Below are 16,148 nucleotides of genomic sequence, written 5' to 3'. Positions count from 1 at the left end.
GGGAGGTTCTGATTTAATGTTGTTGTTGTTGTTGTTGTTGTTCAAACAAAAGCAACATGGAACACTATTCTTTTCTTTCACACCTGTTAAAGAACCAGTGTCTGGATTGTACACAATGATAAACAATTGTTCTGTAATACTGTAATTAGCTTAAATATTGTTACTTAGCCTGCCTTAGACTTAATTAACCTGCAATCCTTAGATAGTTTGTGTTAGTAGTACTATTTGATTGAGGTCTAATAGATGTAATCCAGAACTTGGCGTGATCTGTGTTGGCTGTTGGGGAGACAGACTCTTTACATTGTTTGTTTGGTGTTGTCATATTGGTTGGTTAGTGTGTGCTGGCACATGAAAAGAAAAAAGAAAAACACTGACATTGTTGTTTTTGCGGACCTGGCTGCCATGGCTGGATTGAAGCACCCAAAGAAACAAGGCACAACAAGAAGGAAGAAGCAACTTATGCTTTGCTGTTCAAGCGCTCTTGCTGTGCGTCGTCATGGCTGTCGAGGGATGTGGAATAATTGACAAACTGAATACGTCTGCCACATTTTCGTGTTCTTGTTGAACCCTATGTATAGAACAATTTGGACAAAATAATTGTAATAAAATATGAAAGCAATGACTAGTGTATTAAAAAATAATGCTCTCGCGATCTAGCGTTCAGCTTACATGTGTTACTGTAGACATACTGTACTGTACGTGTCAAAATGATGATTGTATTGTGTAAATGTATAATGTATTAGGTTGTCGAGCTCGTTTCTGGACTGAGTTGAGTTGAAATCAATACATTTAATAATTAATACGGTTTCAGGAGAGCATGAGTGCTCTGAATATCATGTAAAGTTACTAGATTATGCACAATGTAGTAATACAAGATCTGGGCGTAATATGTCATATACAAAAATCATAAAAAAAGAATGAATCACAGTGTATCTGCACCTGATTTTGACATGAATCCATGTCTGGAAAAAGTCAATGGTCTCACCGTCTATAGAAAGGATGCAGAATGCCAGGCAGCCAACTACCACAAAAAACCTGCACCCCAAGAATAATACAGAATATCTATATACCGGTATATATATCTATATATACACATACTATATATAGAGAGAGATATAGATTAATACATATAACAATGAATTATCTCTCACAAACAAAATATATCGCACAAACAAAAACTGATGATGCTATCCCCGCAGACAAGTCGTGGTCCAGGATGCAATAATTATGTGAAAGACAAAATGGAGACCCTTGAGGACATGCCTGGGAATAAGAACTGCATTGAGACACCCCTGAGTCAGCTGGTTTCAGTGGTATTATGTATTGGTCCTGAGGAACCCCTGTATTGGCTGTTTTGTTTAGTTTAACACTTTTTTTTTTTTTTGTAATAAAGTTATTGACTGACTTACTATGTGGGTGGCTTGTTCATTCACTACGACAGAGCCAGGAACTATATGTATGGCTAGCATAGTGAAAGTGAAGACATTTGTCATTGCATAATGGACAGGAAGGTATATTTATACAGATGTGTGTATGTTGTGCATGTGATGCTTGTTCCACTCAAGCTGACCCAACAGTTCTCAATTACTCAGGGCTGAACATCGCTATCAAAGCTAGCTAAAAAGGGGCGGGCGGAACCCCCTGGATGTTGAAGCTCTTGGATATGGCAGTGTGTACCTCATTGCATGTTCTCATTGTCAGGATCTCCAGTTGTTCAGCCTCAACCCTCTTTCATTTTCTATATAACCAGAACATGAGTGGTTGCAACGTCGGGGGATATACCCAACAAGCCCAGCATGGTAGAGGCGGGTGAGAGGACGGAGCAGCAACCAGGGATAGGAGCCGAAACATCAGCCAGAGAACAGAGCCGTGTGAGAAGGCCCAGAGAGGGACCCGGAACCCCGCAGACAAATAAAACCAAAACAACAGGTCAAATAATAAAAGACATTCTCGCACACAGACCCGCATGCCAGGAGACACTCTTGTATACATGATCAATTCACCAATTTATGTACACAATAAAGTGTAAAAATGTCACCAAATGGGACCTTTAAGGGTCCTTTTTGGTATGTGTACACTACGTGTGTTATATAAATGGATGGAAGTAACATAATAGCATGTTCTCGTACATTACAAACACACTGCAGGAACACATACGCAACTCTGCTTTAATATAGCCTTTCACAGGGTCTGTCTGTGCTCATGTTCTTTTTCCAACCCCTGGCAAATAAAACCCTCACCCATTTAAAACCTGGATCCACGTGGTCGCTGCAAATGTACAGTACGAAGCTATAGCATGCCTGTTGGGACACAGCTGAGCAGATGGCCAGTGATCCAGGAGAAAAAAGAACCTCCATTTTGTGTGGGCTCTTCTTGGGTATCCCCTTGTCGAGTGCATTTATTTGTACTAATGCCTCATACGTACTAAAGTCATGCCATTACACTACAATGTAAAAAAAACACACATTATATATTCAAATGAATCATTGAGTATACATAGATAAAACATGTAGTATGAAATGCATTCACTTTTTTTCCCCCCATTAAATTGTGCAGTAGCCCTCTCTGTAAATCGTAGTCAAGCTACAAGAAGAAGAAGCTTGACTACAAGAAGCTTGACATAGAAGGCTTTTTGTCATGGGTGAATAATACAGTGGCCAACTCCATCCACACAGTAGAGTCCTGGATGTTAACTCTGAGGGTGTATTGCATTCTCTCAGAGTTAAAATTATCACTCAGGATTTTTACTGTGCTCTCGTGGATAGACTCCACGGATTCTGGAGTGAACTGAACTGTACGGCACATATAATAATTGTAAAATAGCTGTTTACAGCATGGCCAACGCGTTGGCATGCCTCTTTGCATTGCCTCATTCAAGTGACTGAAGGGGGCGAAACAATTAGGAAAGACAGTACTTTTTTTAATGCCCAAATTATGCTCCATCGTATGACAAAGTATAAATCTGGCTTAAGACGTGATTTTGGCTTTGCTGTAACTTAACTGCACTAGCAAGTTGCCAGAACAGATGTCCTTATTTAGTGTGCCCATGTAAAGAATATAGCCTCTTAGGGCGGACTAAAATTGGAGAGGAATACCTTTTAACACGCAATATGTTTTTCTCTTTCTTTTCTTATGTAAAAAAAAGTACGCTCTTGCAAAAAATATTCATGTCAAATGAATACAGATGAGGGACACAAAGGATTAAACATTTAAGTATAATACAATAGCATACAAATATCTTCTAAGTTTTGTGATTTTTGTTTTTCTCAACATCTCATGACAACTCTTTGCACCCGTTATTTAATTAAGCATGTGGTACTAAACCTTAAACCTTCTGTCCAAAAAGAATAGGGCAGGTGAAGAAGGAGGACAGGATAGTGGTGCTTTTCACTTTGTAGAATTCAAGAAGGGAATGGTGGAGGATTTCATAAAAGGCCGTCTTTGCGCACTACTCGTTTTTTTTGTTTTCTTCTGTGCAAGTCACTTAGTTAGATTTATGCGGACTCCCACCCATCCCTTTGCTAAATCCATATACAATCTTTAAAAAAAATGACTGGAATGTGTTTTTTGTTTTTTATTGTGTCAAGTTTTATTTTATTTATTTATTTATTTATTCACCCCCAATACAAATTCAAAAATAATTGTGCTCCTGAATTGGTGGTTCTACCATAATTCATTCTATACACCCAATTTAATCTGTAACTTATTTCAATGAATATATATAGGCTAATATATATGAAATATAACTAGCGCACCTGCAGCGGTTGAAGGTGGTCTCTCTATACTCTTCCATTGCGACATTTAGATTCTGGTGCCGGGGAGGACAACTACTGGTTGACAAGTAGCCATGCCTGAAGCCTATAAGCCCAATATCTCCACTGTCTCAAGATGGGGAGACAAGTATTCGAATCCCGGGGTGTCACCATTGCAATCACCTTTCTCTATCAGAAAAAGACCTAACAATAACATAGGGCTCCATTTTCGTCACCGCTAAACCCCTTATCCCTAAACTTCTTTGCCTTTTTTTTACTATTTTGAAAAACATTTTTGAATAGTTCAACTAGCCAATCTACATTTCCATGCCACAGCAAAGTGGGGTATTTCCCAAATTAGGCAGACTATTTATTACAGCTTGCTGCCACAAGAGGGCAGTCTTTGTAGTGAATTTTGGATAATATAATATGATGAGAGGAACTGACTTGTGTGTGCTTATCTTCCCTCTAGAATTAATGATTTAGGATTTGGAACAGAAAAAAGTAGGCTGCAGCTAATTAGAACACAGCTCATAAGCAAAGTGCCAAGATATGGATGGACATCCCATTTTGGAACCGTCTCTCTCTCTCGCTGATAACTGTGATTATGTTGCTCGTTCAACTTACAGCATATCTTCATGTGCTTCTCTAAAATACGTGTAATGTTTGTCCCTTAGGTTCTGATTGGTTAAGGACATAGTAAACAGTATTAATAATACATTTCTCAACGACTTTACGTAAGGAATGGCAGTTCATGTTGGGATGTGCAAAGACCCGCCACATATCTGGGACTCTCCTCCATCATTCCCATCAGGCTTAGCAACGGCGCCATTATTATATCATGCCTTGATTTATACTCCGTCGTACGACAGTGTTGTGCACCAGTGCTGTTTTTGGCAGCAAATTTCTATTTTAGTCGACTACGTCAGCGGTTCCCAAAGTGGGGTCCGGGGACCCCCAGGGGTACTTGAGGGAGTTCCAGGGGGGACCCAGCTAAATGATAGTTTGCAACCAAATGGACCATTATGGGTGTACAAATGGAACCAAATGGACCCTAGTGGGTCCATTTGGTTCCATTTGTACACTCTCAGAGTTAAATTAACAGTGGTTTTACAATATAAATTGGGGTACCAGAGATAGAAATGCCATTAAATCGGGGGTCCGTAGTATAATGCGTGTGAAACTGGAGGTCCATGAAATTAATATGTTTCGGAATCACTGCTAGAGCCGTAAAACCCTCCCTTATCGGGGTCACTGGCATATGTTTTCAAATGGGGGGTCCGTGGCCTAATAAATGTTGATTTGGGGGTACTTGACACAAAAAGGTTTGGGAACCACTGGACTACGTCATCTACAGTTGAAAGATGTGTTTTGGCGGGCCTTGATGCCGTCGTAATGACTGATTTTACACTTGCTGAAAATAGCCCGATCTACAAGCTCACAACGCGTCGCGCTGCGACGCGACGCGTTGTGAGCTTGTAGATCGGCTATTTTCAGCATGCAACCAAGTGTAAAATGACTTATACTGGATCTCTTGTCCACTAGTCCCTTCCTAACATTTTAGTCTAGTTTTTATTTGTTGACAAAATCGACAGTATATTATTTAGTCATCATGGCTTAGTTTTCATTTAGTTTTCATTTAGTTTTTGTCAGTGAAAAAAAGGTAGTCGACGAGCATTTTCCGTCATAGTATTAGTCGACGAAAACAACACTGTTGTGCACTGAAAACAGCAGATCTACAAGCATACAGCTTGTAGCGTGGCTATTCTTCTTTGCCATGCGACATCATCGTACGACGAACAATCAATCGGGGCTTCACAGGGACATAAAATATGCCCTTAATTCACAAGTATTCACAGGTTGAATCACCAATACAGTATAATGTGTTAAACACATTTCATAATGATGAACACATTCATACATTATCTACACACTCATACGGAACCCTCCTCTATGAATTTAGAAGGGTTTTTATATTTAGACTTTTTGTAATTATGTCACATAAAGATACGATTCGTTATTTTTACTCTGTACTGCATGTTTTTTTGCCAAAAATAAATCATGACTGTATATGTTCATACTGAGTTTGAGTCTCGGTAAAGACGGCACGGCCCACACAGCACCGCTCCTGCAGGGACAACGGGACGATCGCGGGAACGAGAGGGAATCGAGCGAGGTTACCGAATGGGACGAGATCGTACTCCAGGTTGAGAGAGAAAGAGAAGATGAGATGTGTTGCTTTTTCTTCTTTTTTTTGAGTGGGGGGGAAGTAGTGACAGAGCCATGGATGGGAGAGACTTCTAATTCCTTTCTTCAGAGAGAGGACTCGTACTGCAGGAGTTCGTACAGGAGCGGGCCGTCTCTATACCTGATGCCCACTGCGTTGGGGCTTATGTACTGCAGCACGTTTATGGTCCTGCGCAGGCGTCGGTCCACAAAGTGCGCGTCCCAGGCGGGGTACCGCTTCCTGGGCATGTCTATCTTGATCAGAGGCCCCTCGGGCTTGATGGGCCTGCCGGCCGCGTCCACGGGCTCCGTAGACCTCACCTGGAAAACGGGAAGGCAGCTGTCCGCGGCCGTCTCGTCGGACTCCACGTATTCCCCCGCCGAGGCCCGCGTGGGCGTGGCCTGAGAGCCGCCGCCGCGAGGGCCCGGCGTCGGCGCCATGGGCTCGGCCTCGGGGGGCAGCGGGAGCCCCCACAGGAGCTCGGCGCAGCAGGAGCTGGCCAGCACCCTCAAGCGGGGGCCCATGGGGTGCAGCACCCCGTAGTAGAGGACCATGCAGGCCACGCCCGAGGCGAAGCACAGGAACACGCCGCACAGGGCGGAGGAGGCGTAGGCGTCGGTGGTGGCCGGGTCGCGGTACGCGTACCACAAGGAGCTGAGGACGGCGTTCTCCAGCAGCACCACCGTGTAATAGGCCACCATCCTGTAACGGGTCCGCCCCTCGCGCACGTTGAACCAGCAGAAGACGTAGACCACGCCCACCACCATGTTGAAGAGCACCTCCTCCCACTTGGACATGCAGAAGTCCGTGCCGCCGTGGATCACCCAGAAGGCCATGGCGCACCAGTGGAGCACCACGAAGATGCCAAAGTAGATGTGGAACACGGAGGCGAAGAGGGCGAAGGAGAGCACCCGCGAGGAGATGGTGAAGAGGCGCCAGAACAGGTGCACCAGGGCTCCCCGGTAGCTCATGCTCTTCTTGTCGTCGCGCGAGTCGCGCAGGAGCTTGTGGTAGGAGGCTAGCACCCACGCCAGGGACAGGAGGGAGGCCATGGCAGACACACCTAGAGACGAGAGAGCGAGAGACGAGAGAGATACGAGAGAGATACGAGAGAGATACGAGAGAGAGACGAGAGAGAGAGAGAGAGAGAGAGAGAATGGCAGAGAGGAAAACAAATGCTAAAATTATACTCCGTCGCACGACAGTGTCGCTTGCCAACCAGAACTGAGGTAACTGATCGTTTCCTTAAAGATCGGTTATTTTCGGCAAGTGACACCATGCATGCAACAACATGCAAATGAAAATATGAGCAATTGCTGTATAACAGTATAAAAATCGGTATCGGCCCTTATTTGTCATATCGGGTCATATTGGTATCGGCAAATATGCCATTCTAACCGCACCGATCCGACACAGGGGTAAGGGGTTGACACTATGGCAGGTAAATAAAATGTTGGGGCATGTGGAGTTTGCTTTGGAGTTGCCCAAACTGCAAGTGCACATTTGAGTGAGGAGTCTGCTATAAACACAACATGAGATATATAGCTAGATAGCTATATAAACACAACATGAGATGTATAGCTAGATAGCTATAAACACAACATGAGATCACAACACCGGTATTCGGTATCGGTATCGGCTCATTTGGTTCCATTTGTACACTCAGAGTTAAATTAACATTGATTTTAAATTAGGGGTCCCAGTCTCCCAGAGATAGAAATGCCATTAAATGGGGGTCCGTAGACTAATGCATGTCAAACTGGGGGTCCTTGAAATTAAATAATCTCTCGTTGAGAATCTCTGCTAGAGCCGTAAAACTCTTCTCTTATGGGGGGCGACTGCAGGCATATCTTTTCAAACGGGGGTCCGTGGGCTACATTAATTAGTGTCAATTTGGGGGTCCTTGACATATGAAAAAGGTTTGGGAACCACTGCCTTCTTAGGGAACCTCTTACACTGCAGTCGATCGGCCCTGTTGCTCTGGATCATGATGCAGAGCTGCAGCACCAGCTGAGGTGCGCTCTCCAGGAAGGTCTCCAGTAACCGCAGCATGTTCACGTCAGCATACTCGTACATCATGGCCCAGTAGAAGCGACGCTGGTTCTCCTTCTGCCGATGGCTCTGTATGCCAAGGTACATGGTTCGTATGTATCTGAAAAGAGAGAAAGACAGACACATGGGCGGGTTACTTTAATAGACAGATCGAGCAACGTTGGGATCAGTGTTGATTTTCGTTTCGGACTAAAACTAAGATGAAAAATGTTCGTCGACTACCTTTTTTCACTGACGAAAACTAAATGGAAACTAAACGAAAACGAAGCTATGGTGATTAAAACTAAGACTAAATATATTGACAATTTTGTCAACAAATAAAAACTAGACTAAAATGTTAGGAAGGGACTAGTGGACAAAAGATCCAGTATAAGTCAATTTACACTTGGTTTGAATGCTGAAAATAGCTGATATACAAGCTTGTAGATCGGCTATTTTCAGCAAGTGTAAAATCAGCCATTACGACGGCATCAAGTCCCACCAAAACACATTTTAGTCGACTAAATCAACTGTAGATGTAGTCGACTAAAATCTTATGATATCTCGTCGACTAAAACTAGACTAACACTAAAACATTCCAGGTGACTAATATGTGACTAAAACTAAATTAAGTTTCATTCCAAATACTATGACTAGACTAAAATAGAAATTTGCTGCCAAAAACAACACCGGGATCACTCTGTTCTCATAATTTAATTTAATTTAATTAATTAATTATTATTTTTTTGTTATTCATGTCCTCACTGTATTGCATTACTGCTCTTGTTTTTTTTAATGTTTATGCCTTGCTTTTCTTTTTTTCCCCTCCATTGCTCTGTAAATCACTTTGAGCTGCATTTCATGTCATGAAAGGTGCTATACAAATACAGTTTTATTATTATTATTATTATTATTATTATTATTATTATTATTATTATAATGCAGTGGCATAATGCGGGCGGCGGCGGCGGCGGTGGCTCAGGGGTAGAGAGTGGCTGGATGGTAAACCGCAAGGTTGACAGTTCAAACCCGGGCTACTCCCCCAGAGTTAGTGTCGAAGTGTCCTTGAGCAAGACTCTGAACCCCTAATTGCTCCTGATGTGCTGGTTGGTGCCTTGCATGGTTTCCACTGCCATCGGTGTATGAATGTGTGTGTGAATGGGTGAATGTAATGCATATCTATGTAAAGTGCCTTGGATAAAGGCTATTATATAAATGCACCATTTTATAATGGGGCATATGCTGGTGCAGTTTTCAGGGAATGATGGTGCATTTTTATTTTTATGAACGGAAGACAGAGTGGTCTGTGTGACATCAACATTCAAACTGAAAGGTTTCCTGTTCTGTTCGTTCGTGGACACAATAATACGTTGTTCAGCACACCACCTACTGTATGTGTAATTACAATTTCAAAACACTAGGGGGCATTCTTAGCCTCAGTGTTGCATACTCTAGTCTAGACGCTACACTACAGCATGGAATTGTGGACAACATCTTATTCAAAAACAGAATATTCTAAGACAAGTTTTGTTTCTGAGAAATGTCATCAAATGGGGGTCCGTGGCTTAAATGCAGAATAAATAATTTACCTTAATTGACAGGATTGAAAACCACTTCCCTAGAATGTAGACACTCCCCTGAACACTAAGCAGGCTTCAAGCCTCTTTAAAATCCTCCGTAGCCACGCCCCTCCCCCCTCCACACACACACCTGCTGGCTGCTGCAAACAGACAGAGCTCCCTAGCAAAAAGAGTGAAATAAACAACGTATAATGTAACTTTACACCTCATGGAAGTTGAGTGGAGTAGTCTGGGTTGTTAGGAAGCGAAAAGTGCTCAGTCACACAAGTGTGTGACAGTTTGAATTGAAAGAGAAGTTAATTCAACTTCATAACAAACTGCTTGGTCGATTTGTTTTTATTCTGCATGGTGAGTTAGCTACCTAATATGCTACCTGCATTAACCCATTTAGAGCTGAGACCAGATTCTACAAATGTCTTCTAAATCATGACAGTTCTCTGATAAACCCATGTTTCACATGTCAGTGGTTCTCAAACATTTTGGCTTCTGTGGCCCTAATAATACATGGAATGACCTGCAAACGACATTGAAACTGACCACATTGGTACCCTTGACTGCCTTGAGTCGTTTTAAAACCTTGGTGAGCATACAGACCCCCACACTATGTAGCCTAACTGTTTTTAGATTGTTTTGAAATTTGTCTTAGCTTTTTATTTGTAAACGTATATAATTCACATGTATACCTTTTTTGTTTTTCTTTTCCTGATCTTCTGATGTATTGTGATGTTGTTTTTCTATTAGCCCCTCTCGGAACCCTCGTAAAAGGTTTCTGACATTTGGATGTTTACCTTTTACGGAGGGTTCCTTCTCAGTTGTCGCCCGCAACATGGCGATTCTGGGATGGGATACACACGGACTTAGCCTCGCATATGTTCTTGCTGCGCTATTTGAGTGATGGTTATATGTCTCTAAAGAAGCATATATCGGCAATAGGAGACAGCGGAGACAACGGAAACCTCAGCGAACGGCGCAGAAGCCGTTAAGTATTTTGAATCTTTGTTAGACCGTTTTGGCAGCTCTGAAATTCTCTCTTCCTCACTTCCCATGTCCCACCTCCCGAGCGGTGGCTGGCTAGCTGTTACTGCCTCTGATTGGCCGACCGCATACATGCAGGATGTTTTTCAGAGCTGCCAAAACGGTCTAACAAAGATTAAAAATACTTAACGGCTTCTGCACCGTTCGCTGAGGTTTCCGTTGTCTCCGTTGTCTCCTATTGCCGATATATGCTTCTTTAGAGACATATAACCATCACTCAAATAGCGCAGCAAGAACATATGCGAGGCTAAGTCCGTGTGTATCCCATCCCAGAATCGCCATGTTGCGGGCGACAACTGAGAAGGGACCCTCCGTAAAAGGTAAACATCCAAATGTCAGAAACCTTTTACGAGGGTTCCGAGAGGGGATATTTTTCTATATGATATTGTATTACTCGATGACACTGAAAATTAGTTTGATTACTCAGTGTAATTTCGAGAATAAACAAAACTTGAATGTCAAGGACCCCCAAAAATATAGCTGTGATTTGCAACTCTAGATTTGTTTTATAATGGGATGAATCTAGAGTTGCAATACCCTTAAACTCACCAACATTGCAGATCTAGGCCAAGCTTGAATTATCCTCTTTCAATCTGCCAAGCTTTTGTTTCATAAAAATGCAGGTGATTCTTTTTCTAAGTTTTGGAGTTTGGAAACAATTGTCGAAGTCACTGAACGGCCCTGCGTACCACCTATTTCGAATTTGCACATAATGCACCAAAAAAATATTTTCATCCAAATATGTGGTCTTGGTCACCTCACTTTCTTTCTTTCTACTTTTCTTACTTATACTCAAAGCTCATGGTCTCTCTCTCTCTCTCTCTCTCTCTCTCTCTCTCTCTCTCTCTCTCTCTCTCTCTCTCTCTCTCTCTCTCTCTCTCTCTCTCTCTCTCTCTCTCTCTCTCTATGAAGATGACTGGAGACGCCACTGGAGGGCTCATCATGAACTAGAGAGAGTTTGACCCTGGCATCAGAAGTCTTCTAAGGCCCCATTTACACTGGCAGACAAATCTAGCCTGAATCAGATCTGTGCCACATCAAGATTGAAATCCGATTGGTTTAAAATTCAGGGGTGCCCACACTTTTTGACTTGAGAGCTACTTTCAAAATGACCAGCTCGGCAAGATCTACCCACCAAATCAATTATTATACCATTGCTGAAAATAGTTTAAATATGTACCTGAGGGGGCTTCGGAATAGTAGAGTTTGTGTTACATTCTGTACAGTATAAGACAAATGCACATGGAATGAGAAATAGAGGGGGAGGAATGTTTTTTTTTCTTTTTTATCGTTTTTTTTCTTCAATATATTTAAATGAAATACTCTTTAGGGGCATGTCATGTGATCTACCTGCACAGCCTTTGTGATCTACTGGTAGATCACGATCTACCTTTTGGGCACCCCTGGTTTAAATGGTCACATGACTCATTTAAACAAATCCCTGTCAAGTAGAAGACGGTTCAAGGTAAGAACTTAGTTTTTTGCTGCTGCGCTGCTTGTGTTGTATGCTGTGTGTGTACTAGCGTGATTCAAGCTGTGTGTATTATTACCCAATGAATGAAACATGTTCAGTAACTGCGGCTCTGGAATTGAATGCTGATGTGAATCTACAGTTTGTATGTTGTGTTGTATCTGCCGTTGAAGGTATGTGAGTTAGTTGTAGGCCTAACAGGGAACAGTATGTGTATGTGGCTCTTCTTGATCACTATATCCTTTCGGTTCGAGCTAGAGGTTTTGGGCTTTGACACAATAGCCAAAAATGTCAATTGAAGACTGATAAGCAGTAGGTTGTGTCTTGTGTTGTTGTTGCTGAGGTTCGTTGTGCGTTATTGTGACAGGGTGGCTGTATTGGTGCGTTATTGTGACAGAGTGGCTGTATTGGTGCATGGTGGCAAATAATGGCTCTTTCTTTGGATTTCCCATTTGGTCCAGGGGAAAATACTTAAATAGGGGCGGCGGTGGCTCAGGGGTAGAGTTTCTGGATGGTAACCGCAAGGTCGCCAGGTCGAACCCGGGCTCCCCCAGAGTTAGTGTCGAAGTGTCCTTGAGCAAGACACTGAACCCCTAATTGCTCCTGATGTGCTGGTTGGTGCCTTGCATGGTTTCTTCCTCCATCAGTGTATGAATGTGTGTGTGAATGGGTGAATGTAATGCACAATCTATGTAAAGCGCCTTGGATAAAGGCGCTATATAAATGCACCATTTACCATTTACCATTTTAGTTGAGCCTGTATCCAACAAAGACGTTGTGCCTTTTTTGTTTTGTCCAGCTCATGAATGTAGCCTGTGATTAGTGAGTAACAAGGGGGAGAGACAGGGATGGATTAAGCCCCACGAGGCGGGCCCCTGGGCCAGTACGTTTTACAGGGCCCCCATAGCGCGCGCATGCGTGCAGCATTTCCATGTTTTTATCATCTTTTTGACCTAAATTTAACAAAATCAATGGCCAATGAAGGTCCCAGGAGCCCTTTTCAGGGCGTCAAACCTAGTACCGCGCGGTCCAATTTCCCCAAAGGGAGAGAGTCCCAGATTGGGCAAAAAAACGAACACATTCTTCTAGCCTACACTCACACATGCTGCCACAGCTCCAAAAGTATAACCATGATGACAAAAGGTGTGTGTGCGTGCGTGCGTGCGTGCGTGCATGCGTGCATGCGCGGTTAAAAGAGGTGACTAATTGAAGTCCAGTCACAATCAAAGCTGTGATACAGTTTTTTTGGGGAGAGGACATGACATTCAGGCTCATTCTGTGTTGCTGAGGACAATGTAACTGTGATACCATGGCCAATTAAGATCATTATCACCTCACTGTGATACCATGGCCAATTAAGATCATTATCGTCTTTGGGTTTGGGTTTGTTGTGACATGTACCGCAAGTGCAGCTGCCATTTTGCTGTGTGAAAACAATGGGAAAAGAGAGACATCTTTGGACTGGAAAAAGCTTCAGGACATGATAAGAAAAGCACATTTGAAAATTCACACTTGAGGACATCAAGCTGTTCTACACAGGAAGGCCAATAAATAAAAGTAATGGGTGCAGCAGAGTAAAATAAACAAAGCAGGACTTTCATCCTTTGCTGTCACTAAATATTAGTTCCTTCTTTTACTATGTTGTTAACTCATTTAGACCTGAGGACGATTCTACAAACGCCTTCTAAATCCTGACAGTTTTCTGAAAAACCCAGGTTTCTATGTCTGTACTGGTGCTCAACCTTTTTTCATGTCAAGGACCCCCAAAAATATATATGTAATTGGCCGCCGACACCCAACTGAAAATATGTTGTTCCAGGGACCTCCCCCAGAAGCAAAGATTTGAGTTAAAAATGTTCGCTCTGAAAGAATACATATTCAAAGGTTTGCGCCAGATTTTCACGATTTTTCAAAAGAAATAGCAGATCTACAAGCTCGTAGCGCGGCACTCGGTGCCGCGCTACGAGCTCGTAGATCTGCTATTTTCAATAGCTAAAGATACACCAAAAGGGGTTCCCACTTCCCGTCCAGAATGGATTAACTCAACTCTGGCCATGGAGAAAGCAATCAGTGAAATGTTCCTGCTAGTTGTGGTGGTTTATAGTTCCCAGGCCCGTGACAGTGAGTTCAGACATTGCATGGTAGTAGTAGAGCGGCTACAGTAGCCCCAGGGCCTGTCTGTGTCTGCCTGGCTGGGCTGGCTGGGCTGCCAGAGTGGCCAAATAAATCTACCACTGGATGCGAGGAGAGGGGCAGCCAAGCGGAGACATTAGTGTAACAAGGGCAGAAATAGCCAACACAGTATAGCAAGCAGCAGCCCTCACCCAAAAAACCACCGGAAGGGCCAAATTTAGTCCTTTAACCCATTTTGACCTTAGATCAGATTCCAAAAATGTCTTCTACATCCTGACAGTTTTCTGAAAAAGCTATGTTTCTATGTCAGTCGTTCTTCGATTTTTCAAAAATAGCAGACCTACAAGCTCGTAGCGCGCCACTCGGTGGCGCGCTATGAGCTTGTAGATCTGCTATTTTTCAATAGCTAAAGTATAACATAATGCTAACACCAAAAGGGGTTCCCGCCCAAAATGCGTTAATAGTTTGACATTAATTCATCATTGCAGCTTTACAAACAAAACCATGCAGGCGTGTATTTTTGGCATAGTTTTCGGGGATGCATGAAGCTTTTGTTTTGAGTGCAACAGAAAAAGACTCACTGCTTTATAGCTTGAGAATTACATGTAGGGTTGCATGCAGTGCACACACAATACAATGCAATGGGGGGCCTGGGTGGGTTAGGGTTAGCGGTCCAGGCACCTTGGCTGGTAATCCTCCATGACTTTGGCCCCTTTTCCACCGGTTGGTTCCCAATGGGAACCGGTTCAGTTCTTTTTCCAACCGGTGGAAAGGGGGTCAGTGCGTCGCGGGTTCGAGTCCCGATCCCGATGAACTTTTCTGTGTGTCTTCTTCCCCCCCCCATCCCCCCCCCCCCCCGTTTCCTGTCTACCTACTGTACTTTATTACTTACTAGAGTTAAAAACGTTCGCTCTGAAAGAATATATATATATTCAAAGATTTACGCCACATTTTCAAGAGTTTTCCAAAAATAGCAGATCTACAAGCTCATAGCGCGGCACTGAGTGCCGCGCTATGAGCTTGTAGATCTGCTATTTTTCAATAGCTACAGTATAACATAATGCTATAAACACCAAAAGGGGTTCCCGTCTAGAAAAAACAGAAAATCAATACAATACAAGGTCAAGTGAGGTCCACCTTGGTCATTGTGGCAAACGGCCCTGAGTGCCGCGCTACGAGCTTGTAGATCTGCTATTTTTGAAAAACGGTGAAAATGTGGTGCAAATCTCTTGAATATATATTCTTTCAGAGTGAACGTTTTTAACTCAAATATTTGCTTCTGGGGGGGGGGGTCGGTGGCAAATTACATATAGTTTTGGGGTCCTTGACAAATGTTTGAGAACTGCCATGATTTTTTAGAAGACATTTTGTAGAATCGTCCTCAGGTCTAAATGGGTGAAGTTCCATTATTCCATTATATTTAGGGAGCAACTTTGTATAATAGGCCTATCTCACAGCCTGCTTTCCACGCCCACTTCCGGTAAATAGTGGTGTCATTTAACATTAGCATTTACATGTTTTTTTCTCTGGAGAATCTAAGTACATTTTCTAATGTAAAAATGTGATAGACTAATATTATTATGAAGCAAACAAGATGGTAAATCAGCTCGAACAGATAGAACAAACCTTACCTTGAGAAAACAAAAGTTGTAGACTTCTTAAATTACCTCTGTTAACATGTAGCGTCTATGGAGTGACGTCACGCTATCACCACTAGCCCCGAAAGGGGGCGTATTAAGGGGGCGGGGAAATTCTGTGAGATAGGCTTATTGGCTAAAGAGCCACAGGTTGCCAGGTACAGTATATGGCGTCTGCTATGTGGGACATGTGAGTATGAATGAACATGAAAACGGGAAGAACTGACAAAAGTTTTTTGGGCTTTGAGAGACGTGCCATCATAATCAGAGGTGAAACCAGCC

General features: G+C 42.9%; 1 protein-coding gene across 1 annotated transcript; it reads right to left on the bottom strand.

The window, feature by feature from the left end:
* Window positions 1-6,065: 6,065 nt before the first annotated feature.
* Window positions 6,066-14,930, bottom strand: xkr6b (XK, Kell blood group complex subunit-related family, member 6b; the record flags this gene model as incomplete). Its single annotated transcript, XM_079525589.1, has 3 exons — window positions 6,066-7,042; window positions 7,935-8,131; window positions 14,911-14,930. The coding sequence occupies 3 exons, from the start codon at window positions 14,928-14,930 to the stop codon at window positions 6,066-6,068; spliced, it is 1,194 nt and encodes a 397-aa protein (XP_079381715.1).
* Between the last annotated feature and the right edge of the window lie 1,218 nt (window positions 14,931-16,148).

The sequence above is a fragment of the Electrona antarctica genome, assembly GCF_951216825.1.
Source record: "Electrona antarctica genome assembly, chromosome: 17".
Taxonomy (NCBI): domain Eukaryota; kingdom Metazoa; phylum Chordata; class Actinopteri; order Myctophiformes; family Myctophidae; genus Electrona; species Electrona antarctica.
Note: the sequence above shows the minus strand (reverse complement) of the source record. Positions and strands in the feature narration are given on the sequence as shown.